General features: G+C 40.0%; 1 protein-coding gene and 1 long non-coding RNA gene across 2 annotated transcripts in view; one reads left to right on the forward strand and one right to left on the reverse strand.

Annotated features, from left to right (window-relative positions):
- The window catches only part of LOC138975188 (uncharacterized), a 214262-nt gene that overhangs the window by 39443 nt on the left and 147535 nt on the right, over nt 1-27284 (forward strand). The window lies entirely within an intron of this gene.
- Nucleotides 395-27284, reverse strand: part of LOC138975172 (uncharacterized) — a 29824-nt gene continuing 2934 nt past the window's right edge. The window contains exon 2 of the mRNA XM_070347831.1: nt 395-5449. Within this exon, the coding sequence (XP_070203932.1) occupies nt 1852-5334 (3483 nt within the window). The 5' untranslated portion in view covers nt 5335-5449 and the 3' untranslated portion in view covers nt 395-1851. The remainder of the gene's footprint in view (nt 5450-27284) is intronic.

Consider the following 27284-nt stretch of genomic DNA (forward strand, 5'->3'; position numbering starts at 1 on the left):
CAGTCAGTCAGTGAGACAGTGTTTCATCCCAGTCAGTCAGTGACACAGTGTTTCATCCCAGTCAGTCAGTGACAGTGTTTCATCCCAGTCAAACTCAGTGACAGTGTTTCATCCCAGTCAAACTCAGTGACAGTGTTTCATCCCAGTCAAACTCAGTGACAGTGTTTCATCCCAGTCAGTCAGTGACAGTGTTTCATCCCAGTCAGTCAGTGACAGTGTTTCATCCCAGTCAGTCAGTGACAGTGTTTCATCCCAGTCAGTGACAGTGTTTCATCCCAGTCAGTCAGTGACAGTGTTTCATCCCAGTCAAACTCAATGACAGTGTTTCATCCCAGTCAGTCAGTGACAGTGTTTCATCCCAGTCAGTCAGTGACAGTGTTTCATCCCAGTCAGTCAGTGACAGTGTTTCATCCCAGTCAAACTCAATGACAGTGTTTCATCCCAGTCAGTCAGTGACAGTGTTTCATCCCAGTCAGTCAGTGACAGTGTTTCATCCCAGTCAAACTCAGTGACAGTGTTTCATCCCAGTCAGTCAGTGACAGTGTTACATCCCAGTCAAACTCAGTGACAGTTTCATCCCAGTCAGTCAGTGACAGTGTTAAATCCCAGTCAGTCAGTGACAGTGTTTCATCCCAGTCAGTCAGTGACGGTGTTTCATCCCAGTCAGTCAGTGACAGTGTTTCATCCCAGTCAGTCAGTGACAGTGTTTCATCCCAGTCAGTCAGTGACTGTGTTTCATCCCAGTCAGTGACAGTGTTTCATCCCAGTCAAACTCAGTGACACTAGCTGACAACTGACAGAGATTCATCCAAGACTAATTCAGCGACAATGTTTTCTTCAAATCAAGTCAAACATGTATGCGTTATGTTGAACTAAGTGACAGTGTTCTTTCTTTCTTTATTTGGTGTTTAACGTCGTTTTCAACCACGAAGGTTATATCGCGACGGGGAAAGGGGGGAGATGGGATAGAGCCACTTGTCAATTGTTTCTTGTTCACAAAAGCACTAATCAAAAATTTGCTCCAGGGGCTGGCAACGTAGTACAATATATTTTGTTTGTTTGCTTAACGCCCAGTCGACCACGAAGGGCCATATCAGGGCGGTGCTGCTTTGACATATAACGTGCGCCACACACAAGACAGAAGTCGCAGCACAGGCTTCATGTCTCACCCAGTCACATTATTCTGACACCGGACCAACCAGTCCTAGCACTAACCCCATAATGCCAGACGCCAGGCGGAGCAGCCACTAGATTGCCAATTTTAAAGTCTTAGGTATGACCCGGCCGGAGTTCGAACCCAAGTACAATATATGACCTTACTGGGAGAATGCAAGTTTCCAGTACAAAGGACTTAACATTTCTTACATACTGCTTGACTAAAATCTTTACAAACATTGACTATATTCTATACAAGAAACACTTAACAAGGGTAAAAGGAGAAACAAAATCCGTTAGTCGCCTCTTACGACATGCTGGGGAGCATCGGGTAAATTCTTCCCCCTAACCCGCGGGGGGTAGTGACAGTGTTCCATCCCACTCAAACTCAATGATAGTGACAGTGTATCGTCCTACCCCTAGCCAATTCAATGACAGTGATTCATTCCAGTCAAACTCCGTGCCAGTGTTTCATTTCACTCAAGCTCAGTGATGCTGACAGTGTTTCATCCCACTCAATCCCAAAGACAAGAGTTCTTATTCAGTAGACTCAGTGACACCAACAGTGTTTCATCCCACTCAATCCCAAAGACAAGAGTTCTTATTCAGTAGACTCAGTGACACCAACAGTGTTTCATCCCACAGACAGAGATCTTCTTCAGTAGACTCAGTGACACCAACAGTGTTTCATCCCACTCAAAGCCAAAGACAGAGATCTTCCTCAGTAGACTTAGTGACACTGGTCAGTTCCTCATTCCCTGTAAATTTGTCAAAAGCAAGAAATGGATACCCCGTGTAAACATCCTCCACCTCCATGCTGGGGTCTGTCTCTGGTTCGCACGACAAGACGTCCTTGAAGTTGACAAGGTCTTTGATGCGGTCCGGTACAGGCAGGGATTGGATCCTGTCTGATCGCCCTGGGCGACAACCGATATCATGTGACACGACCAAGCGAGCCAGGTGCTCCAAACGGCTAGGGTTTGACGCGGCCTTGATTACCATCTTGTAGCCCTTTCTCCAGGTGTCTGACTTGATGCGTTTACTCCTCAAATGACTCTGCATCTCAGCGTTGAATCTTATTTGGTACAGTCCCTTGTTTGCCACTGCTCCTGATCTCAACATCAGAGAAATGATTGAAAGGATCTTCATGTTGAGTACATGTGATGCTGAACGTGAAAACATCTCTTTTCCAAGGATGTAAAGCACGGGGCAGGTTTGACTGTCTGCTGTGCGTCCGTCTTCAAAATAAGACTTAATTTGTTCAATGGGCATGTCCCTCTGAAAGGTGGATAGCCCTGATGCGATGCACAAACGAATCAAGTCAAGCCTGGTCCAGTGACTGTCATAATTCACTGCCATTGAAAGCAAAGTATGGCCTCCCTCCCGAAACCAGCAATCCTTGACCTTCTCCAGGACTGCGGAGGCATCCACTCGATTGATCAGAGCCTGGGAAACTTCCAGCTGCTGACCTCTCACTGCACGTTTGAGAACGTCCAGCAGAAGGCTGTGGTCTGACTCTGTGCAGCGTGTCAACAGCTCTTTCACAACGTCCCACGCTTCTTGACACGCAGCTCTTGACAGGACATGATCCAGGACAACCTGGTTGTGACAAGTCTGAAGCTTCTCCTTCATGGACTTCATGTCAAATGTCGACAGGCCGACGGCCCAGTCATAGAGCCCTTCTTTCTGACACGCTGCCACCAACCCTTCCAACATCTTTTCGTTAGTAAAGTATAAGTCGGGTCTGAAACTGAAAGATCCCAGGCTGTGACGTGTCAGACTGCACAGCCTGAGCAGTGCAGCTGCCGCACAGTAACCCCTGTTTCTGGCAGCCCTTACTGCAGCCTGCAGTAGCAAGTTCTCCGGGAGGTCAAGATTACGCTGACCCACAGCAGAGGTCACAAGCTGCCAGTCAGACAACACGAACCCTAGCAACACAGCCAGGTTGGAGTGCAACTTCTCCATGCACCACTGAGCCAAACTGGACACTCTGGTTTGCCACTCCTCTCCTCTAAGGGTCTCGCGTAAAGAATCTAAGGCTCTATCCAGGGAATCAAAGTTCAAGTCTTTTATCCACTGACACAAGGTTTTGGTGCACTTTTGCCACGGCACTTCATTCTTCACCATCTTCAGCAGGCAACATTTCAGCATTGGGGTTTTATCCCACATTTCTATGCTGGGAAGGCAGCCCCAGGCTTTGTTCTCAAATATCAGTTCCATGAGAATATTGACCATCTTTATTTTGTAAGAAGGAGTCCATCCCCACAACATCTTCCCAGAGGCAGTTTTGATCATCTCACTGTTCCCTTCCTTCATAGCTGTGTCGAAGGCAAACCTGAAGTCCTCTTCGTACATATACACATGATCGTCACGATTAAAGTGCACAGCACACACCTCTGCAAATAAGTCTGCTGCATTATACAGGACTGCAGTCCAAATGGCTGACCTGAAGAGCTGCCGGCAAGAATCATCACACATGTAGCAGTCCTCAAAGATAACAATGAAAGTCTTCAGTTTGGGCTCGGACAAATAATTTGAGAACTGTACGAGAGCATACATAACTACATGGTATCTGAACCAGTCAATGTCCTCAGCGTTGACCATATTCCTGATACCAGAAATGGTTTTCGGATCCTCATTTGTGAAGAACCATGGAAAGGCGAACTTGAGATCCTTCCTTTGAACTCCATGCTTGCAAAGGCTGAGGGCCAGAGCAAGATCTCCATTACGAAGGGCCAGACGAAACAAAAGCCTCACTTCTTCCTTTGACCTCTCGCTTATTTCTGCGACGGTGTCTCCGAAAGCTTTCTCGTCTTTATCATGGAGCTTCCACAGAGCAACCCTGACCTTCCTCCGCTTCAGCGTAGCAGCTTCTGGTTTCATTCGGAAAAAATGTTGCATTGGCACTCCGTCCCCTTGTTCGGCCTGAGTTACGGCGACATGCAGAGCAAGATCGTCTTCATTGTTCTCGCACAACATCTTCAAGATCCAAAAGACTTCCCCTCCGTCACCTCTGTCATCCTCATTTTCAAGCGGCTGGAGATTCCATTTCCACTGCTGTTTGTGAAAGTTGTATTTGAACACGCGACGACTCCGTGGTGTACCTCTCAGCAGCTGCATCAGGACCTCTTTGTCCAGCAGGTTCACAGCGTACTTGATGGCTTCCATGAGTTGTACGTCTGACACAGACTGGTGGTGAATGACACGCAGGGCGGTGTCCCCGTCGCTGTGCTTTATGGCTCCCATCAGCATCAGACCCTTCAGACCGCTCGGCATGGCTCCGTCAGGGAACTGGTCCACCAGGCCATGCCCCATCTTGTTGCGGAACAACTCGTCGATGATCCACTCCCTGGGGCTGACCCCGTCACGCAGCAAGGTCAAGGCCAGGTCCCACTGTCCGCAGGCCACGGCCTCGTCAAGCACGTGCTCCTTCTGAACATCCCCCAGTCCCTGCCCCACCAACCTCTCCACCAGCCCCCACTCACTCTGCTTCACCGCTTCTCTCAGCACAAAGTCTGTCAGGTCAGCGTCACTGGACAGCTTGACCAGCTCCAGGAGAAAGTGGCACTGACCGCTGACCACAGCTTGTCTCAAGGCGTCCTCCTTGTCCTGTGTGCTGACCCCAAGCTTCATCGCCTTCACAGCACACTCCACGTGACGCTGCGCCACTGCTGCCTTCAGCACCGTGCTTCTCACGGCACAACTCAGCCCCATCTCCACCAGCGTCTGCACAACGTCCCACTGCTGCAGCTGCACGGCGCGCTCACAGGCACGCTCTCTGCTCTCGCTGCTGACTCCGAGCATCGTGATCTCCGTCACAATGACCCTCTGACCTTCGTCTACAGCTTTCATGAACAGAACGTCCTTCACCTCCACTGCTACTCCCAGCTTGACCGCCTCCAGGACACACGGCCACTGACCACACTTCACTGCTTGGTCAACAACAACGCTTCTTTGCTGGAGGCTGCAGTGTGTGGTCAGCGCTGTGATACAGCCCCACTGCTGTTCACCCAGTGCTCTGTTCAATATGAACTCCACACCCGCCAACGTGTCTCTGTCTACGTCCTTGAGAGTCTGAGCGACCTGTCCCCAGTCAGACGACAGCACCAACTGTCTGAGACGAGGGAGTCTGGAAGAAAGGTCGACGACATCACCGTTCCAGGAATTGTGGAGATCCATGGTCTGCAGGCTGTGTTGGGATTAACCTTGTGGTCCTGGCTCATCTGGCATGTTGTGTATTGTTTATCGCCAAAGGTATGCTTTTGCTTCTGTCACCTTCGAGTTGCAAGGAAATCTGAAAAACAATCATGTGTTTATTATTTCCTAAATACTCTAGGTATCCTTGACTCAGACTGGAATAATTCACCTACCCTTGACAGTTTTAATCTTGTAACAAAAACTACAAACAAAAAACAAACATCCAGTGAAAAAAGGATCCATGATATAAGATTAGGCTAAAAAGAAAAATATGTCTGTTTCCGGTAACATCGCCGAAAAAAAAAGGGTCGGTCGGTCTTTTTATATTTAGTCAAGTTTTGACTAAATATTTTAACATCGAGGGGGAATCGAAACGAGGGTATGGTGTATGTGTGTGCGTGTGTGTGTGTGTGTGTGTGTAGAGCGATTCAGACTAAACTACTGGACCGATCTTTATGAAATTTGACATGAGAGTTCCTGGGTATGAAATCCCCGAACGTTTTTTTCATTTTTTTGATAAATGTCTTTGATGACGTCATATCCGGCTTTTCGTGAAAGTTGAGGCGGCACTGTCACGCCCTCATTTTTCAACCAAATTGGTTGAAATTTTGGTCAAGTAATCTTCGACGAAGCTTGGGGTTCGGTATTGCATTTCAGCTTGGTGGCTTAAAAATTAATTGATGACTTACAGGCATGGGAATTGAAAATTGTAAAAAAGGCGGAAAATTTATAACTGAAGACGCGAAGCGTCAAGTCGACGGCGCGAAGCGCCTAGCCTTACTAGGGGGGTCCGGGGGCATGCTCCCCCGGAAATTTTTTTTCTCCAAAGAACCCAGATGGTGCAATCTGGTGTCATCTGAGCTCCAAGTTTGCCATTAAATTCTGTTTTTAGAATCAGAGTTTTTAGTACAAAAATGTACCAAATTTTGCTTACATGTATTATATATGGTTTAAATTTGTAAAAAAATTTATCTGTTGAGACAAACAGGAAAATGTAACTTGTAACACAATCTGTGCAATCTGGTTTACTTTCAAACATAATAGTTCAATAACTGAGGCGGGCGGTAGCAGTGCGTGAACAAAGTACGGAAAGTTTTCGCGGGCTTTTGCGCAAAGGCCAAAGTAACCGGTGCTTTTTTTGTGTGCCTCCCCCCTTTATTTTTTCGGCGGACACTTTTGCATTTTCGGCGGAACAAAAAAAAAATTCGGCGGAAATCCGCCATTCGGCGGACAATTCCCATGCCTGGACTTAGGTCATTAAAAATCTTAAAATTGTAAAAAAAAAATAAAAATTTATAAAACGATCCAAATTTACGTTTATCTTATTCTCCATCATTTGCTGATTCCAAAAACATATAAATATGTTATATTCGGATTAAAAACAAGCTCTGAAAATTAAATATATAAAAATTATTATCAAAGTTTTTTTTCGAAATCAATTTAAAAACACTTTCATCTTATTCCTTGTCGGTTCCTGATTCCAAAAATATATAGATATGATATGTTTGGATTAAAAACACGCTCAGAAAGTTAAAACGAAGAGAGGTACAGAAAAGCGTGCTATCCTTCTCAGCGCAACGAATATCCCGCTCTTCTTGTCAATTCCACGGGCACTGCCTTTGCCACGGGCGGTGGAGTGACGATGCTACGAGTATACGGTCTTGCTGCGTTGCGTTGCGTTCAGTTTCATTCTGTGAGTTCGACAGCTACTTGACTAAATATTGTATTTTCGCCTTACGCGACTTTTTTTTTTTTTAATTTTAAAATTTTTTCTTACGTTTTGTTAAGGTATTAGAACACACCTGACAGTACGCTGGAGTAGCCTCCCTTCCCGGATTTAGAACGCGTTTCGTGTCGTAACAGATTATCCACTTATTAGCCATATCCGTATGCAAAATAATGAAATAAACATTAGGAAATGTCAGAAGTTTACAACTATCGACATTCTCTATCAGTGCAATAAACAAGAAGAGCAAACGCTCGATCGAGTCACTTTCGCAGTTCTGAATATTATATGAGGCATCAGATGGACAGGAAGAAATTGCTATTCACAACACAATGCATACCTGAAGAATTCAAGACATACCTGTGACCTTGAAAAAGGTCAAAGGTCACCAAAGCAGACGTCAAAGTGTAGAGGTCACTGGGAGTCACGTTCACATAAAATTTGAGCCCGGTCACTTTTATAGTTTCCGAGAAAAGCCCAACGTTAAGTTGTGTGTTGCCGAACAGTAAAGGCTAGTTATCTCCCTTGTTTTTCTGATAACGTTCGTAAAAGGCTACAGATGTAAATACTTTGATGTAAAGAATAATCCTACAAAGTTTCAATCACATCCGATGAACTTTGTCAAAGATATAAAATGTCTAATTTTTCCTTTGACGCTGACCTGTGACCTTGAAAAAGGTCAAAGGTCAACGAAACCATCGTTAAAGTGTAGAGGTCATTGGAGGTCACGACTAAACAAAATATGAGCCCGATCGCTTTGATAGTTTCCGAGAAAAGTCCAACGTTAAGGTGGTGTCTACGGACGGCCGGCCGGACGGCCGGCCGGCCGGCCGGACAGACTAACACTGACCGATTACATAGAGTCACTTTTTCTCAAGTGACTCAAAAAACAATCGTTAGAACTTGCTTTTACGACATGTCGTGCGTGAGAACGTGTCACTGTAAACAAGCACTTCTTGCCTGGCTGAAGAACCATACGAGTCAATCTAAAACAGACAAGTAATGGAAAGCAGTCTGCGGATAAACATAACAAACTGCTGATGAAAAAGTGTGTTCGTCCCTGCTCTGGATAAAAGACATTGGACTGATGACAAGTCAACGTGGCAGCGTTCACGCGAACAGATTTTTTTCAGATTATCGCTTCTACCTGGGGCAGATCAGAATTTCACACTGGAAGATGACAAATTGGTCTTGTGAGTTGAGAACCACATGTTCTTTGCCGACAGAAATCACGATGGGACAAGATGCAGATTGTGTTGAAGAGATGTTTGCAGATTATCGCATCTACATTTTATTGCTCAGATCAATGCACGAAGTTGGGGTAGATCTGAATTTCGCAATGCCGGAAGACGACAAATCGGTCTTTTGACTGAGTTGAGAACCACATGTTCTTTGGCGGCAGAAATCACTATGGGACAAGATGAGGATTGTGTTGAGGAGGTTAATACTGACTGACTTTAGATGAAGAGTTCCTAGACCTGGTTTTTGTAGAGAGGCATCATGATGATATCCTGTGTTTTTTTAACGTTCTTGGTGACAACGCGCCAGAATCGCACGAAGATCGAACTCTCGAAGAAAACAAGTTTATCGCTGAACATCGGAAATGTGAAAGTATTACTCTTCCTGTCTGATCAGTCTCCCCGTTAAATCTACAGGCTACATTATTTATCAGATAACTTACCAAACCGGAGTGTGTGTGTGTGTGTGTGTGTGTGTGTGTCAGTGTCAGTGTGTGTGTGTGTTCCCGGTGTGTGTGTGCCGGATTACCACCATTAACGCACCCTTTTGGACTCTTCTACGTAACCTTACTATGCCTGCAGTGACATTCACGAGGATTATTGTGATTCTTGGACAATCGTGTGCCTGTGCTGGACTTGCAGGAAGACAAACGGCGTCGGAACGTATACGTGCTGCCAAGTGTGCATGCCCAGAGCGCAGTGTGAACCGAGAGTGAATGTGTCATTGTTGTGAAGTTTTGCTTGATTGATTTATTCATGATTTAATTTGCCTTTTGGTTCAATAGAAAAATCTGTGTACGTTATACTTTGTATTTTGTGGTGTGATTCGCCCTAGTGCGAGACCCCCATCCCCGAACGCCTCTGTGGGTAGAATTGTATAATTGTGTGAGTAACGTGAGTGTGTAGATGAGAATGTGTAGATGAGAATGTGAAAGTTGCTTTGGACCCAGACACACACAGCAGACTTCAACGCAACAGCTAAGTTTCAGCCTGACAAAGAAATTCGAGTGACACAGCTAAGGGCTGTACTAGTTATTTCTCTATTAAAACAAATGTTTCAAGATCTTTAGGCCAATAAAAATTAATTGTCTGTTTCTAATAACATGGGTAAACAAAATAGGGTAGGTAGGTAGGGATTTTTAATTTTTTTTGCCAGGATAGAATTCTTCAAAATAACTAAATGACACAAAGAGACAAGACTCGCTATAGATAAATTTATTAAAAAAAAAGTAAACAATGTGACAAAGAATATAAAATGATTGTTTTACCTGGTCTGGAATCTTCAGTAGTAATTGCATAAAAAAAAGTCTGATATATATATATATATATATATATATATATATCAATTATCATGTTAACTTTTTCTTAAAATGGGTGCGCTAAATCCTAGTCTGTTTGTTTTTAATGGACTAAGCAATCCTTGGACTGACAGAAAATATGTATTTTAAAAATGTCCAGTTGCAAATTACTTATTTTTCTAATTGGAAGAGAATATACACTCTTTTGTGTTCAAATGGGTAGGGGGCGGGGGTAGTAAAAGGATCACAGTTCAAGATTGTGCGCGACAAGAGGTGTGTTTCTTTTAACTGTGATAAAGAGCGACAACTCAACTTGGTATCTAACACTATTTCTGAACACTGTAAGTCTGTAACCACTGTAACCACTTTAGCACTTTTAATTTATTTTTTCTGTCTTCCAAACTTCTTCTTCTTCTCCTCCTCTTCTTCTTCGTTCATGGGCTTAGAGTCCCACGTTCACTCATGTTTTTGATTTTTACGTGTATGTCCGTTTTTACCCCGCCATTTAGGCAGCCATACGCCGCTTTCGGAGGAATTCCAAACTTCTAATTCAGCTTCAAAAAATGAGAAAAAAAAGTTTTTTTTTTAATTCAACAGTTAAATCACTATGTTGGATATTCTATTTTGCTTCCCTATTTATCTTAAGTTTTTGATCATCTGATTACCTTGCTTTCCTATTTGTAAGATAATATGCACTCTTTTCTGAAAAATAGGTAGAGAAAGGGGGAATGTACGTTCTGGCTCACCGATTCCGACAGACCCTAAATATTAACGCAAAATAGGCTTCTGGACTAAACTTTTACTAAAATGAAACATGCGACAAAATCAGAAAAATACTGCATAAATCCATACAAAAAAAAAATACAGTAAAGTAAGGTTGTTTTGAACCAATGCCGGGTCTGTCGGAATCAGTAACCCAGAACGTACATTCCCCCTTTCTCTCATACAACCACGGAAATTACAAGCCGTTGCAGGTGTTCAAGCTAAATAATCGTCTCGTATCGAAAACAAAAGCAGACGACAAATTTAGTCAGTTGGAGTTGTCTCCCGTACTCCTGTAGCATGCACTAGTCAGTTTAGATCAGTGCGCTGCATCTCAGACTCTGTGGCTGCACCAGACGGTTCGGGAATTCCCAACAAAAGAAAAGATCATACGGCACTGACAACTTCAGTGTCAGCTGAACACGAGAGCGTTCGGTCTTTTAGAAGATTTGTATCTTGAAATGAAAATTAACGAATATCGCGCTGTCTGAAGGAATGGAGTACATATCGGACAATGACCACGCTCAGGCTAAAACGATAGGACATCTGACTGACATGCGGCAATGTGAATCGGACATTTGGGGATTTTCATCGTTATATGTCCGATGTCCGACGCCTAACGACATCCCTGCCTACATTATTCTGATTGATCACAACCAAACCTACTATCATTGGACACATCCAAATGCAAGCGTCTGTTCTTGAAAATTTCCCACTGATCTAAAAATAAAACCAGTGCAATTTCCTCTGTCGCGCTTTGCCACAGAAACTCACGGTTTGGCCTGTATTTCTGATTTGTGCGCAAAAGCTTTCTTTCTTTTTTCTTTTTTTTAACATAACAATGTTTAATGTCACTGTTTGTTTAAAAGACCATGGTCATATTTGTAAAAACAATGTTAAATTAGAAAATAAATAACATTTTGATTTATGATTTTTCCTACACCTGTGCTGAAAATAAGAACTAAAAATGTCGGTATATAAGTCGCTCAAATACAAGAAGGTATGAATGGCTCGGTTTGAGTTTGTTGCAGTTGACCCTGCACAATACGATCTATGATTTTTTGGTAACAATTTTGCCGTGACGTATTTCACAACTTCCTGTGTTACACAAACTCAATTTTGCCTGTACCAGAAACAAGCCAGCTCCGAAATTCTCAAGAATTCTAGGATTCTAAAAATAGTACCGTTCACGCGTGAACGGTAGGTCTTGCTGGTAAACCGGCGGCTTGGGTCACTCTGTTCCAACGCTTCGCTTCAATATTTAGGCCGCCTGAAAAGGCAGCCACCGAGTGCACTTTATGCAAATGACTTGTGTAATATTGTTCCACCACGATTGGTTCTGGTGTATCACGTGGTTCATGAATATTAAAACTTGTTTATTGAATCAAGCTTTGACAAGTGTACTTGGTGGCTGCTTTGAAACTCAACAAAGCCTACTGCCCTTTCACAAACACTTCCTCTTCCCCGCTGCAGTCAAAACAAAGCTGTCATAGCGGGTTTTCCCGATTGACAAAAATTCTTATTACACACTCAGACTATTTGAAGCCGCGTTTGTTCTCCAGTGGCCAATTGCATAAGAATATTCTGGTGATGAATAAACGCGCTTTGTGTCATTAGCATCTAAAGATTTCTTGTTTACAATAGTTGTGTTGATCTGATGAAGCGCGGAACTGATCTTAGGGTTGTCATGGTGAAACACTCGCTTCTGAAACAGTGCTTCCTTGTAGTTATCATGCGATATGCTCGACTTTACAACCTGTTTGCTTACACCCTTTGCTTTTTTAACCACCCCTTTCTCACTTGCAACACTGTACATCTTTGCACGCAATCCAACATACTCCTTAATTATCTTCCCATTCATTTCATCTTTCATCTTTCCAATAACCTTCTTGTTAACATTTGAGTGCAATGGTGATTCTTTAGGGTAGTCGCAAGTGTCATAAAAAGAATCTTTTCCTTTTACTGCAGGACTTTCAGCTTCTAGATCTTTGTAAATGTCATCCGCTGGAATGTCAAGTAAGAATGAATCTGTGTCTGTGTAAAGTACTCTCGATTTGGGATATCTTGGTTTCAAATAATCATACAAAAACTCAAGCATCAACAGTTTTGACAACTCTAGCACAGTAAAGCCTATGAATACTGGTTTGTCAAGCTTGACTACAAGTTTTTTCATTAAGATACCATACAGCTGTTCATGAAAGTATTTAAAGTCTTGATACTGTGGTTTGGATGTCAGCTTGATGGCCTCATTTTCTCTTGTAACAAGTCTAACATCCTTTCTCTTGTGTGGGTTTTCCATTGTCTTACCAAAGCAACTGTTGTTCATCAGTTTAAAAAAGTCTTTCTCTGATGCATCAGCGGCTTTGGTTCTCAGTTCTGTGTTTTTCATGATGTAAGGTTTCATAAACTGTTCTTGATCAAATAAAATTATACGATGAACAGCCTTCAAAATCAATCCATGTCTAATGTAAAACTGTAACAGTCTGTAGTGACACACATACTTCTTTTTGTGAAACAGATTGGGCACCAGCTTTGGAGGTTCTCTTGGGTTTACTTTTAACCTCTCAGCCGCTAAAGGATAATCATTATGTAGATCATGAAGTGATAGTGGATAGTCTAAGTCAACTTCTAGTATCCATCCCTTTCGACTGTCTGGGCCTGCTTTTAATATTGTCAGCACAACACATTGTGAAAATGGTCCTGAATAGATCTTAAAGTTCCGAAGTGGAAGCGTCTGACACATTGCCCAACCATACAAATTGTTTGCATCTAGATACATGATGTAATTAGAAGGTTTCATAGGATCAAAGTCGTCCAAGTATTTGTTGTTGGCTTTGCAGTAATTGTGTGAAGCCATACTGATTCCTCCACGTAGTCCATTTTCAATCATCTGAAGTGTAGGAAGATCTGATAGCAAGTCAATCTTTACTCCCGTAAATCTAAGAAATGCATCCCAGCTCATGCCTGGTGCAGATATGTAATGTGAAGGATCTAGATTGTAGTGCTTCATACATGTTCTTCTGTAATTCTCAAATATATCTGCAAGTAAACAAACATCAGCCAACAAATATTGATCATGATAATCACCCATTGTATTACATCCTAATTTATTCCATGCAGTCTTAGCGTGTTCATAGTCTTCGTCACTTATACCTTTACCCTTCAGCCGTGAGAAGTAAGCATCCTTTGGTGGTAACTCATCTTCATCAAACCTCTCCCACGAATCCATGTATTCATATGGATAGACTCCCTTTCTAACTAAGTCACTGTCAAAGTACTTACATGTGATTGGGAAAGCAGTTAGTGATGAAGATAAAGACTCAAGTGTTCCCATCAGATGTTGAGCAGAATCGTAGAAGTATAAACTATTCAGAGTAAAGGCCATGTACTTTTCTGAAGACTGCGCAATGCATCTTGCTTTGTATTCATCAGTTACTGCCTGCATGATCAGATGTGAATCATAACCGCGCAAGTTATGGAAGAAGATTGGAAGCTTCCAAGTCTTAGGATCAAACTTTAATTGTAGATTACATTTGCTGTGTGCTGCTCCTCGGAACTGCCCACTTACATGATCATGATCTCTTACTATTGGATTGTCTGTGTTTGGTGTTAGACTTTGTTCGCATATCCAACACTGTGTGGTAGAGTTAAACTGTTCTTGGTCTTCAGGTTTCATAACAATGTCTGAAAGATTCAGTTGTTTGGAGCAGTCATTTCGCACTTGGTTCATTTGCTGTAAGAAGTTCTTTGCTGCATTAGGTCCTCTGTACAATTGCGGTTTAGAATGTTTACCATCTGAACTAACAACAATAAATGCATATGAACAGACTTGATGATTACTTAGAGTTACTGTTTTAGGTAGGTCTTTTGGTAAAGGTCCTTCATATGGCACAATGATAGATTCAAAGTCAGCATAAACAACATAAGGATTTTTCTGTAGTTTGCATACATTCTTAAAATACACTTTGCTGTCTGGCGGTGGTGTTGTTAACTTCACAACCGCATCATCAACGCTCTTACAATGTTGCTTGTGTATAAGTGCTGCATGAATTGATGGAATACGCAAGAGACATCGCCTACAAAAGTCTTGTTTACTATTGTGATTGCTTGTGCTCGCCATCAGTCTACTCATTGTACGAATCAAAGTGTAATGATATTTTACACCATCAGTCATTAGTAACATGTCAACATGGTTAGTATCACAATCACCAATCGTTGGTGAGTTCTTTGATATTCTGACTGGTTTCAGTTCATCTTCCTCATCCCACGTGTAAACATTTACGGTGATGGGTTTGTTTTGCTGTTCAAATTTGTCAATGCTTGTAATGCTGACAGGAAATTCAATACCAGTAAAGTTTAGTTTATTTCTGTATGCATGATAGTTAGACACTCTTTCTGCATTTTTCTTTACACTGTACAGTCTTGCCAGAACACACCACATAAAACATTTGTCATCATCATTCTTTATGTTCAGCACAGCACGTTTTTTGACAAGAGTAGGAGGTAAAGGTATGTAACTTCTACCTCTGATGGGGGCAAATTTACTTAGCTTCAATTCTATTTTTAGAATTTCACCTTCTGACCATCCGGATCCTTTCATCTTTGCATCCTCTGCAGCTTGCTCAAACCGTTTCATCATTTCATCTGCCCAGTTTCCATTCAATTCTGCCATAGAATTAAGTGCTAGTTGTCTGGTTGAAACATGAACTTCTAGCACCTCATCACTGACTGTTTTGTATTTTATTAAACTGACTATCTGCACTTTTACTGGAGGTTCAATCAACAAATTGTTTGGAATTTGTTCAATGGCGTCTTGCACACTGGACTGCACATTTTGAGGATCCGTTACTTGTAATTCAACGGTGTCAAATACTGTCGATAAAGATTCTAATACAGAGTCTTCCATCGCTGTGAGTTTGATTTTATAACTCAAAATAAAAATATAAATTAAAAAAATGAAGTTGCTTAGAATTCTTTCTCAGAGCTTCCATTTTTGTTAACACTATAAAATCTGAAATAAAAAATCATTTAACATTTGTACCACGTGGAACTAATTGTAATTCCTCTTTTACAAAGGCTCTTTGCGGTGCTGGTTCTCTCAAGTAATATATAGGTGGATTTGTCTCTACTACTCTCTTGATTTCATGAATGTGAATACTCCAGATTGGATCCGTTGCACGCTTCCTGCTGTCACCCTCAGCTTCACCGGGTGCATATAAATATCTGACTTTCTGATTGAAAGGTAGTAATGCCACTGGTGTTGTTGACTTTGGAGCAACAGGTATTGTTTTCTGTTTGATTGCATCAACTGGTCTTAACCCTGTAGCTTTAAATACCTCCAGATTCATTGCTCTAAGTACTGATGGTAATCTTTTGACCCATTCAGTGTTACGCAATTTACTTTCTGTGTCCAAAAATTCCTGATGGTACTGATATGAAAACAGTTTTTCTGCCAACTGTTTGTTAAAGCTCTCAACAATAGCCTGTGACCTGTGGTTTCCTGGAATACCTCTCTTCACTGTAACATGATGTTTTAACAGAAGCTGGTTGACAGCTCCTTTAAACTCCTTACCATCATCGCACTGAATCATTCTGGGATACTTTAGTGGTCCACGTCTGTAAATTTCTTGCAGGGCAACAGCTGTAGCTATAGCACTTTTCTCTGTCAACGGTTCAGCATCTTTGTATCTTGTTGCAACATCAACTACAGTCAGTGCATACTTATATTTCTTCCTTCTGACTGTGTCATGCGGTAAATACAGCAGGTCTATTTGATGAGTGTCATTCGGTTTAATGTTAACAAAGTGTGGTCGTGTAATTTTTCTTGGTGCAGGTAAATAGATCTGCCAAACTGCCTGCTTTGACAACCATTTCTTTGCTATATCTTGAGAAACACCTGCTGCGTCACTGAGCTTGTCAATAGCAGTTCTTCCTTTCCAGTATCCTTTTGGGGAATAATATATTTTAGATAACAAAGCATCACTCATGGTTTTTTAAATGACAGAATATTAAGATTTGACAGCACGCGCAATAAAGTAAACAACAGCCATACCAATAACAATGAAAACAATCTCGCCCACCTTCTGCTCTTCTGAAGGCTGATAAAAGTCACCCAGTTTTGGAGGAGCACTTGTCTTCATTTTCTTTCCAGTTACAAGATAGTATTCTTGAATGGCTGCATCAACATTGGCAAAGGTTTTGTTTGCATGTCCTTGCTGCCTGAGTTTATCATTCATAAAGTCTAACTGCGCAATTCGTTTCTTCTCGTATTCATCCTGTGCTTTCGCCAGTTGTTCCATGGCTTTGTTGTGCCTTTCCCTCTCTTCACCATTTTGCAGTTTAGAAAACAAATAGTTGCTGCCAGAAAATGCAAGCGCATTTACAATCGCACCTCCCACCATCATAACCAAGCTAGCCATTTTATTGTCTTACATGTTTATATTTTCTGGAATAATTCCTTGCTTCACCAGGAAGTCTTTTGTTGCAAAGGAAGCTGTCACAACACCAATTAGTTTAGCACCGTCTTCGAAGTCTAACTTTCCCAAGTCGGCTGGTTTCATTCTGAGGAGACTTTTACCCAGCATTGTGTAACCTACACTCAAGCCTCCAATCACTGCAGCGTGATAAACTAGATTAACTATTGTCTTTTCAGAACTCATTTTTATGTTATCAAAATTAAAATATTAAAATTATTCCATATGAAATGAATCCACTGCAGGTACTACTGTGGGCTTTTTTATTGTTTGTACTGCTTTGTTTGTTGGTTTTGGTGTTTCTGATTTTGGTGTTTCTGATTTTGGTCTTTCTGACACTTTATATTTGCCTTGCCAAAGTTTGTAAAGCAAGTATCCACCTCCTCCAACAACAGCTGCTACAGCTACTTTTCTGTATGATAGAAATGAAGATTTTAATTCTTGATCAGTTTGTGTGACCTTAGTCACTTCAGGAATGTTTGGTGTCTGCTCAACTTCAGACATAATGTTCTGCTTTGCCTTTTGATTTAACTTTTTTTGTCTGTTCCATTCGGCTAGTTTTTTTCCTGCTTCTACTCTACCAGGTTTCTTTGTCACTGTGTTCACTTCTGGTATTTTCGTCTGCTCCACTGTCTGCTTCAACTGATCCGTCATCTTTTTTATTCTGAAAATTAATGTGTTTGAAAGTAATTAATCCAGCAACAAATGGTACTAATAAAGCACCAAATCGATAATACAGGCCACAGGCAAGAGATTCGAGGGACTTGGAAACAACAGGGTCATGAGTTAGATCATGTGTTAAGTCTTCCTCCGAGTCGAGAGGTGTAAAATGTCCAAAAATCTTTGTGTACAAACCTATAACAGTCTGTCCAATACTTCTAACCATCTTAGAACCAAGCACTGATTCATACCGTCCATGATACTTTTCTATATCTTCTGAGGAAAGATGTTGTACTTCTTCCACAGTTAACTGCTGCCCAAGGTAGTGTTTTGTTTTTCCACAAACAGCAAGTGAATACAATCTTTCTTTTTTATCAGGTATAGTCCTACTGTCACAGATTTCAATATCTGTAGCAGTCTGCATCAGCAATTCATCACAGTTCATTTTATTTTGATGCAGAATAAAATTAAAATCTAGTAATTAAACTTGAGTAAGAACTTGAGTAAGATCTTAACAAGAACTTAGGTAGGAACTTGAGTAAGAACTTGACAAGAACTTGAGTAAGAACTTAGCAAGAACTTGACAAGAACTTGACAAGAACTTAGCAAGAACTTGACAAGAACTTGAGTAAGAACTTGACAAGAACTTGAGTAAGAACTTGACAAGAACTTGAGTAAGAACTTGACAAGAACTTGACAAGAACTTGAGTAAGAACTTGACAAGAACTTGAGTAAGAACTTGACAAGAACTTGAGTAAGAACTTGACAAGAACTTAGCAAGGATTTCTACAAACATACATACTGAACTGGTTGATCAGTTTTTAAAACCAGTTTCGAGTGCTTAGAAGATTTCAGATTATTCTTTATTCTTTCTCTCTCCTGTTTGTTTTCAATGACATCATTTTCTCGAAGACACTCTTCAAAACTGTCACGGTCCTTTGAATAGAACAATGTTATTGTTTTGAGTTGCTCTCTAAAGTCTTTCAGAACTGCATTGTATTTTTGTGTTAATATCCAAACTGATATTAATGCATGTCGTCCACTGAATGCAAGCTTTGCTAGTGCACTTTTCTTTCTAACAATGTCACGTTCTGCTGCACAGTCATCAATAATAAACAGTGTTGGTGTGTTCTGAAAAAGATCGAAATAATGCTCCAAGCAAACATTTAGACGATCAGAAGGATTTACAATAAATATATTTTGATCAGACCATATGAATTTTCTCTCCTTGTATGTTCTGTTATGCTTTATGGTTGGACAGAATATGACTATGTGTTCAAAGTGATTTATGTAAACAGTCTGTAATAAATCCAAAACATATCTTGTTTTGCCGCAACCTGTTGCCCCACAAATCAAAGAACAGTGTGGATCTTTTGGAAGAAAATCTAGATACTTCATTTTAACACGTTCAATAAACAATATCCTGTAATCTGCTTTCAGAGATGTTTAACTGCGCATCTGACACAATAAACACGTAGATCTTAACTGATTTACTACTACTCCCTACTTCCTTTTCAATTTGTATTGTGATTCCTTCTGATCCGTTTTCAATTCGCCTTCCACTTCCATGCAGTTTGTTGTCGTCAGTTGTTCTGAGATCCAGCCATAACGCATATTTATTTGTCAAGAAATCTTCTACGCCAACACCGTGTAAATGTAGATCTTTAGCCACAAGATCAGATGTTGGGTCTTTCAATCTTCCTCCAGTAAAGTACTTTCTTGCTTCATCATAGTGTTGGTATGGCAGCATGCCAGATGCAAATATTTGGTTTGGCTGCCCTTCAATTGTGCAATATACTCTATTGATTAGTGGATTGTAAAACTTTTCTATTTGCCTTTCATATGAATCTTTTGGTTCCTCAAACAACATAAGTATTCCCTTCATTGACCTAGCTGGTGTATTCAAGTTAATGTTCCAGATTGGATCAGCCTGGCTTTTTGAAAGTGTACTGTGATTCAACACTCTTTCATAATAGATAGGCAGCTTAGAACTGTACTGATTTTCTATAAGTCTAGCCAGTTCAGGATGGTTTACAACATCAAACTCTAAAGAAATTCCAGACACCTTATACTTTGCTTCCGGGTCTTGTGAAAGCATAACACGATCATAACTATTGAAAGTCAGGTCGTATGACAGCCTGTCACGCAATGCTCCTTGATAGAAGGGAGGATGTGAATTTATGAGTTCAAAGTCAAGTGGAATACAAAATTTGTTTCCAAAAGCAACATTGACAGCGTTATCTTTTTTGTTGTCAGCTTTATCTCCTGCTCCTATTCTAACTTTTATCCCATTGTCTGACTGAATCCCTTGAAACACTCTGTTTTTCTTTTCATTGTCAGTCAACCAATGATCTGCATAAACTAAAAATACATCTGCATTATTCAATGACATCACTTCCCGCCCTTCCAGTTTGACAGTAATCTTCCTCACAATTGCTCTTCCTACATTATAAGCCAAAGTCCTATTTGCATCTGAGCCAGATTCTAATTCTAATTTGAATGATAGTCTTACAGTGCCTGGTACAATAACATCGTTCTTACCTAGATTAGGAAACCTAACAGTAAGTATTTCATTCTGATCAATAGTAGAAGGATTATTTGTAACTATAACTGTTTGCCTTATTCCTTTTACCCCGAGAGGTTCTTTCAGCCTTCTGTAAGGATCAAGAACAGAACCGAACGATTGTGCCATCTTTTTTTATTTTCAAAATAAAAAATAAGTTACAAATGGCAGAAGGTGGATTTGAAGATTTATTTGAGCCAGCGGACGACATGAGCGAAGCAATCCCTTTGGTTCCCTACCATCATTCACTGCATTATGAGGTGGCACGACATGAACTTCTGGAAGGTAAAGTTAGAGATTTCTACAAAAGTTTAGGAGAAGAACCTGATGTTTTAGATCCAAACCAGTTCAAAATGGAAGCAAATCATTTATATACAACTAACGATAAAGGAGAAAAAGTCCAACTTACATATAAATCTAATCCTGCTAAGTTTCTATCAAAAGTTTCACTAAAACAAAAACTTACTGCTAATCGACTTAGGCAATTAGATATTGTGCCTAGCACACGGTCATCATCTTCCCATGTTGTTTCCTTACTTCAACAAGCAGAACTAGGACTACCAACTGCTACTCAAATAGAATCTGTTCCATTGCAAGATCTTAATAAACTTGCAGATGAGGCTGATCAACTTATACAAGAGATAGAGACTTCTTTTTCTGAGGAAACTTCACTGAAGACTCCACATGAACTATTACCTATGAGAGAAATAGAAGCCCTTAATCAATCACTACAAACCATCAGAGGTGAAATAGCAAATAATCTGTCAAAACTAGGTCAGCTGGATGAAGATATAAACAAAGAGAAACAAAAACTTGCTGATGCTGATGATTTGAACCTAGAACAAGAAGTAAAAAACAGAATTTCTAAGCGTTTAAAAGATTTGCAGGAGGAGAAAGCCATAAGGTTAGAAGTTCTAAGTAACAATAGAGAACAACTGAGAACACAGGTCAGCAGAATAAAAAATACAATTCAAAGAATCCTTTACGAAGACACAACTCTTGCTGAAAGAATTAGAACGCTTTTCAGAGAGCAGGGAATCACAATAGCTAGTATACTAACTGCGTTAGGATTTGCAATAAGCACATTAGTGTTAACATTCACAGGTGGCACTGTCACACCTCCACCTCCACCTTCACCTTCATCTCCATCTGATCCGGGATGGGTAAAGAAACAACTCAAACACATTGCAGAACTATTAAAGAAACTAGCAGCAAAAGCTTTGGATGCACTTCCAGGAATCATTGGTTCAATTGTTAGCTGGCTGTTATCTTTTGCAGGTAAAGTTGTTGGTTTCATGGCTGAACATCTCTGGACTCTAATAGTTTTAATTGCAGGTGTTCTGCTAACGAGAATAAAGCAAAAGTAAGCCTACACCCACTCCACCAATTACTAGAGCAGTCTTCTGCGATTCATGATCATCACTAATACTAACAGCTTGATCATCACTAGTGACAGAATGATCTTCACCTGCAGCGTGATCTTCACTTGTCACGCTTTGTTTCTGTTCATTGTGATATGGCTGTAACATCGTTCTGATTTCTGAATTCAGTTCTTCACCCTTTCCAAGCGGCTGGGTGTCACTAGCAATAATGATTTCATTGTTATAATTTGTTATTGTTCCAATCTGCAGCTGGAGATCAGAAGGTAACATGTAAAGGCCGTTACCAACAGCAAAGTCAACTTTTGATCTTGCATAACGGAGAGAGTCTTGATACCTTTTGATGCTGGAAGGCAGATCAACTGCAGAGTTTATGACATCTTCTAAATTTGATAACAACTGTTTCTGTGCACCAAACCCTGTGCTTGTTCTCATTATGTTTGATCGTGTCTGTGCCTGCGAGCCTAGCAAGCACCACGCATATGTTCGGATAGATTCATTGATCCTTTCAACACCTGATCCAGTGAAACCTTTGCCGGTGTCTAATATAAAAGTAGTCCATGCATTGTGGTGCTCTTGTTCTATTGATCCTAACTGTACCTGCACATTTGAAGAAAAAGATGTATGACCTGGCCAGTAATCAAAATTATACCTCCTGTGGACACCCCATAAATATAGTGTTCCCATGCCATGGTTTTTGTCTTGCTTTTGCCTAAAGTCGGTCTTAAAATCTATATTGAATTCATTGCAGAGACGCTCATACACTTTCATGTTTATCCTATTGTTGAATGGGTTCCAGCTCTTTTCATGCGGCATTGGTGCCTGAAGTTCAGACAAGATTCTCCTGCACTGATAGTAAACGTGAAATGTGTACACACACTTTGTCAGTAAGTTTGAATTATTCATGTGGTCTGCATAGGACACTCCACATCCTGTGGTTGCACAGAATATTGCAAAGTTTAACTGATTCTGATAGAACTGAATTGGGTGAGAGTTCCACATCTTTGGAACACTATCATTTTTGATTGGGGGATTTAGGTAAGAATGGAATGGGTCAGGCACTTTAACGCGAATGGATTCTGTTTCTGTTACAGCAAAGTCCAACTCATGGAAAGAAATAGTCTTTGGATTGTAATATGGTCCAGTTTTGTATTTAACGTCTTTGTTGAATTTATACTGACTAAAAAATGTTTATCACACTAACAAATGTGAAGACTAGTGTGCCAGTTAAACTTGCAAACCCTATCAACAATCAAAATGGAGGAATGAAAGTTGCACTGCATGAAATTATGTACAAGGTTACTTGGTATAATATCAGTAAAAAAAAGGCTAACAACTGGGTTAGAATTAATGGTAAAACACATTCTGTAGAAGATGGTTACTATGACTTCTGCACTTTAGAGAAAGAATTGTTTGCTCCAGTAGGTATTACAGCGAGTTTAAATCATGCAAGTCTCATTGCTACTCTTACTATGCCCAAAACTAGAGAAGTAAACGTTGAGTTTCCAACCAAACTCCTTGATATGCTTGGAATTACAAATTTATACAAGGGAACACGTCCCATTGACATGGATGTTAACAGTGTACTGTTTGTTCACATGAGAGAGCTTAACACATCCTATAATCTGTTTAATGATCAGCGTTCTGATCTGCTTAGAATTCTTCCACCGAGTGATGCCTCTTTTTGTAAAATGCACGTGCCAACATTTAAGACACTTCAGTTCAAGGACTTGGAGGAAGGGTGTCATGAATTCCTACACATTGATCTGAAAAATCAAAGTGGACAACCAGTTGATTGTTTGTTTAACATTACATTGGAAATAGTTCCATAAAATATTGAGTATTAAAATGTCGAGTGGACCTACAATAGCTTATCCTGTTGCATGTTCAACTATAGAGTTGAAAGATTTAGCAGATGCTATCGACTTTGAGAGCAATGCTGAAGTTGGTGCAGTGTATGCATTCGAGTTTACAGACACTGGTCATTACAAGAGAAAGGAAATCGACGATGAAAAGAAACCAAGATTTCTCAAACTAGGTCAAATCCGTGATGTTAATGTACCTGATCCAATTGTCGATGACACATTCTACATGTGGAAACATCAGAATAAAAAATGGGTACTTAGTCCTGTTATAAAAAAGATTGACTGGGAAATGAAGTTTGAATTTGTGAGTCCATACACTCTTGTTGGAAAAGACGACACATTCCGTAAGTCAATCAATGCTAAACCACTAATTGTTAGCCTTGTTCCTGCGATTAACAGCAGGGGAGAAGTTGCAGTTAAACCTTTCCATAAGAACAACTATCTCATTCACAGAAAACAAAGTGTTGAAAAGGACGCTGACACCATTGTCGATTTTATACCCAAGCTTCCAATAGGGCAGAATGCAACTATGATATTTGATATAGTTGTCAGGAAAAGGGAAGAAACCACAAACACTGTTCTAATGAGAGGAATAAATCTCAACTGGAGACCATTAAATGTTGAAGAAGTCAGAGTATTTATTGCTGTTCAAAAGGATTCTAACACAATAAAAAAACAGACGTCAAACCAAAATGTTGTTGTTAACGCAGATATAAATAATTTAACAGAAATAAGAAGTATTAATCTTACTTATCTTGATTTGATTGCTTTCTACTATACAGATAAGGTGTTAAGCAATGAACAGCTTCAAAGCTTAGCAGAAACACTGGCCAGTGAGAATTAAGATAAATATTTTATATTTTGCATTAAAAAGATGACTAGCAGTGTGAAGCTTTATCCTAATATTGATGAAAGTGCAGCAGAAAGTCAACAATTCAGACTGGCACACATTAGTAATATACAAAAACAACTAGAAGATGAATTAGAAAAATATTCTCGCGCTAGACGTAAGTACTCAACAACTTACAACAGCCTTTCTAATGCCAGCACTGGTTCTACTATCCTTGCATCAGCTGCAGGTGTAACGGGAACAATTCTGTTAGCTACCGGAGTAGGGACTCCAGTTTCTCTAATCCTAGGTGGTGTCGCAGCAGCAGTTGGTGGTTTATCATTTATAGCATCAGCTATAATGAAAAAAATTGTGAAAAAGCTTGAAAAACACGAATCCATTTCCACTCTTGCATCATCAAAATTGTCTAGCCTAAAACTGTCTATCAGTAAAGCACTTGAAGATTCAAAAGTTTCTGACGAAGAATTCAAACAGATACAAACAGACTTTGATGACTACAAAAGTAAGAAAGCAAGTATTCAAACAAAAACACGAGCTGAATATAACAAGCCACTCGATATAGAAGATCTGAAAAAGCAGTTTTTAAAAAAGGGGATTCAAATAGGACGGGAAGAAAAAGTAAAAATAGAATCACTTGTAAAGAGTTAACTATTCGTTTAGACAGTCACATTGCATGTATCAGATATAATTCTAACAGTGAAAGAACATATGAAGTAAAGTTTGTAAATGAGAGAGCGTATTGAGCTTAAGAATGTTGTATAAGAGAAAGGGAGAATGTACGTTCTGGGTTACTGATTCCGACAGACCCGGCATTGGTTCAAAACAACCTTACTTTACTGTATTTTTTTTGTATGGATTTATGCAGTAATTTTCTGATTTTGTCGCATGTTTCATTTTAGTAAAAGTTTAGTCCAGAAGCCTATTTTGCGTTAATATTTAGGGTCTGTCGGAATCGGTGAGCCAGAACGTACATTCTCCCTTTCTCTTAGGTAGGGGGTGGGGGTAGTAAAAGCATCAAAGTTCAAGATTTTGCGCGACAAGAGGTGTGTTTCTTTTAACTGTGATGAAGAGGGATAACTGAACTTGTTATCTAACACTATTTCTGAACACTGTAACCACATTAGCACTTTTAATTTTTTTCTGTCTTCCAAGCTTCAGCTAATAAAATGAGTAAAAAAGTGTTTTTTTCTGAATTCAACAGTTAAATTACTATGTTGGATGTTCTATTTTGCTTCCCTATTTCTGTTCTGAAGTTTTTGATCATCTGAATACCTTGCTTTTCTATTTGGAAGACAATATGCACTCTTTTCTGAAAAATGGGTAAGGGCTTGGGGAAGTAAAAGCACCACAGTTCAAGATTTTGCGCGACAAGAGGTGTGTTTCTTTTAACTGTGATGAAGAGGGATAACTAAACTTGTTATCTAACACTATTTCTGAACACTGTAACCACTTTAGAACTTTTAATTTATTTTTTTCTGTCATCCATGTTTTGAATTCAGCTTACAAAATGAGTAAACAAGTGTGTTTTTTCTGAATTCAACAGTTAAATAACTCTGTTGGGTGTTCTTTTTTGCTTCCCTATTTCTGTTCTGAAGTTTTTGATCATCTGATTACCTTGCCTTTCTATTTGGAAGATAATATGCACTCTTTTCTGAAGAATGGGAAGGGGGTAGGGGTAGTAAAAGCACCACAGTTCAAGATTTTGCACGACAAGAGGTGCGTTTCTTTTAACTGTGATGAAGAGGGATAACTCAACTTGGTATCTAACACTATTTCTGAACACTGTAACCACTTTAGCACTTTTAATTTATTTTTTTCTGTCATCCAAGCTTTAAATTCATCTTATAAAATGAGTAAACAAGTGGTTTTTTTCTGAATTCAACAGCTAAATCACTGTGTTGGGTGTTCTTTTTTGCTTCCCTATTTCTGTTCTGAAGTTTTTGATCATCTGATTACCTTGCCTTTCTATTTGGAAGATAATATGCACTCTTTTCTGAAGAATGGGTAGGGGGTAGGGGTAGTAAAAGCATCACAGTTCAAGATTTTGCGCGACAAGAGGTGCGTTTCTTTTAACTGTGATGAAGAGGGATAACTCAACTTGGTATCTAACACTATTTCTGAACACTGTAACCAGTTTTGCACTTTTAATTTATTTATTTTTGTCTTCCAAGCTTTAAATTCAGCTAATAAAATGAGTAAAAAAGTGTGTTTTTTCTGAATTCACCAGTTAAATCACTATGTTGCATGTTCTATTTTGCTTCCCTATTTTTGTTCTGAAGTTTTGATCATCTGACTACCTTGCTTGTCTATTTGGAAGATAATATGCACTCTTTTCTGAAAAATGAGTAGGGGGTGGGGGTAGTAAAAGCATCACAGTTCAAAATTTTGCGCGACAAGAGGTGTATTTCTCTTAAAATTTGTGAAGAGGGATAACTCAACTTGTTATGTAACACTATTTCTGAACACTGTAACCACTTTAACACTTTTAATTTATGTTTGACTGTGTTCCATGCTTCAAATTGGGCTTCAAAAATGGATACATAAGGTTTTTTTTCCAAATTCACCTGTAAAATCACTATGTTTGATGTTCTATTTTGCTTCCCTATTTCTCTTCTTCAGTTTCTGATCATCCGATTGTTTTTTTGTTAACATATTCACAATACAATATCACAATTTCTTCAGTAGGGTTTGCGTGAAAAAATCTCATACCTATGCTCAAACTTCAGTCGCTATCTCAAAATTTTGCGCGACAAGCTCTATTCATTTTGTTTTTTCCTGATAAACAAAACACTGAGCTAACATAAAAACAAACCTTTAAAACTGCCTAACCACTTTGAAATATGGCCTCAGGTGTGAACTCCAGCCTTAACGTCTTTTTACGTGTTTTTTTTTTCCCGGCGTCATTGGCCGCCATGTTTTTTTCGCGTGACGACGGAAACGGGAGGTAAGTCTCTTCGATTGTAAAGTCTCATCGACCGATTGCTCCCGTTTTTGTGTGTGTGTGTGTGTGTGTGTGTGTGTGTGTGTGTGTGTGTGTGTGTGTGTGTGTGTGTGTGTGCGCAAAAAGCGAAAACAAGAAGGGCAAAGCCCATACGACTCACATGCTTTACACATTTTT

This window comes from Littorina saxatilis, linkage group LG9, assembly GCF_037325665.1.
Source record: "Littorina saxatilis isolate snail1 linkage group LG9, US_GU_Lsax_2.0, whole genome shotgun sequence".
In the NCBI taxonomy this organism is placed as follows: Eukaryota; Metazoa; Mollusca; class Gastropoda; order Littorinimorpha; family Littorinidae; genus Littorina; species Littorina saxatilis.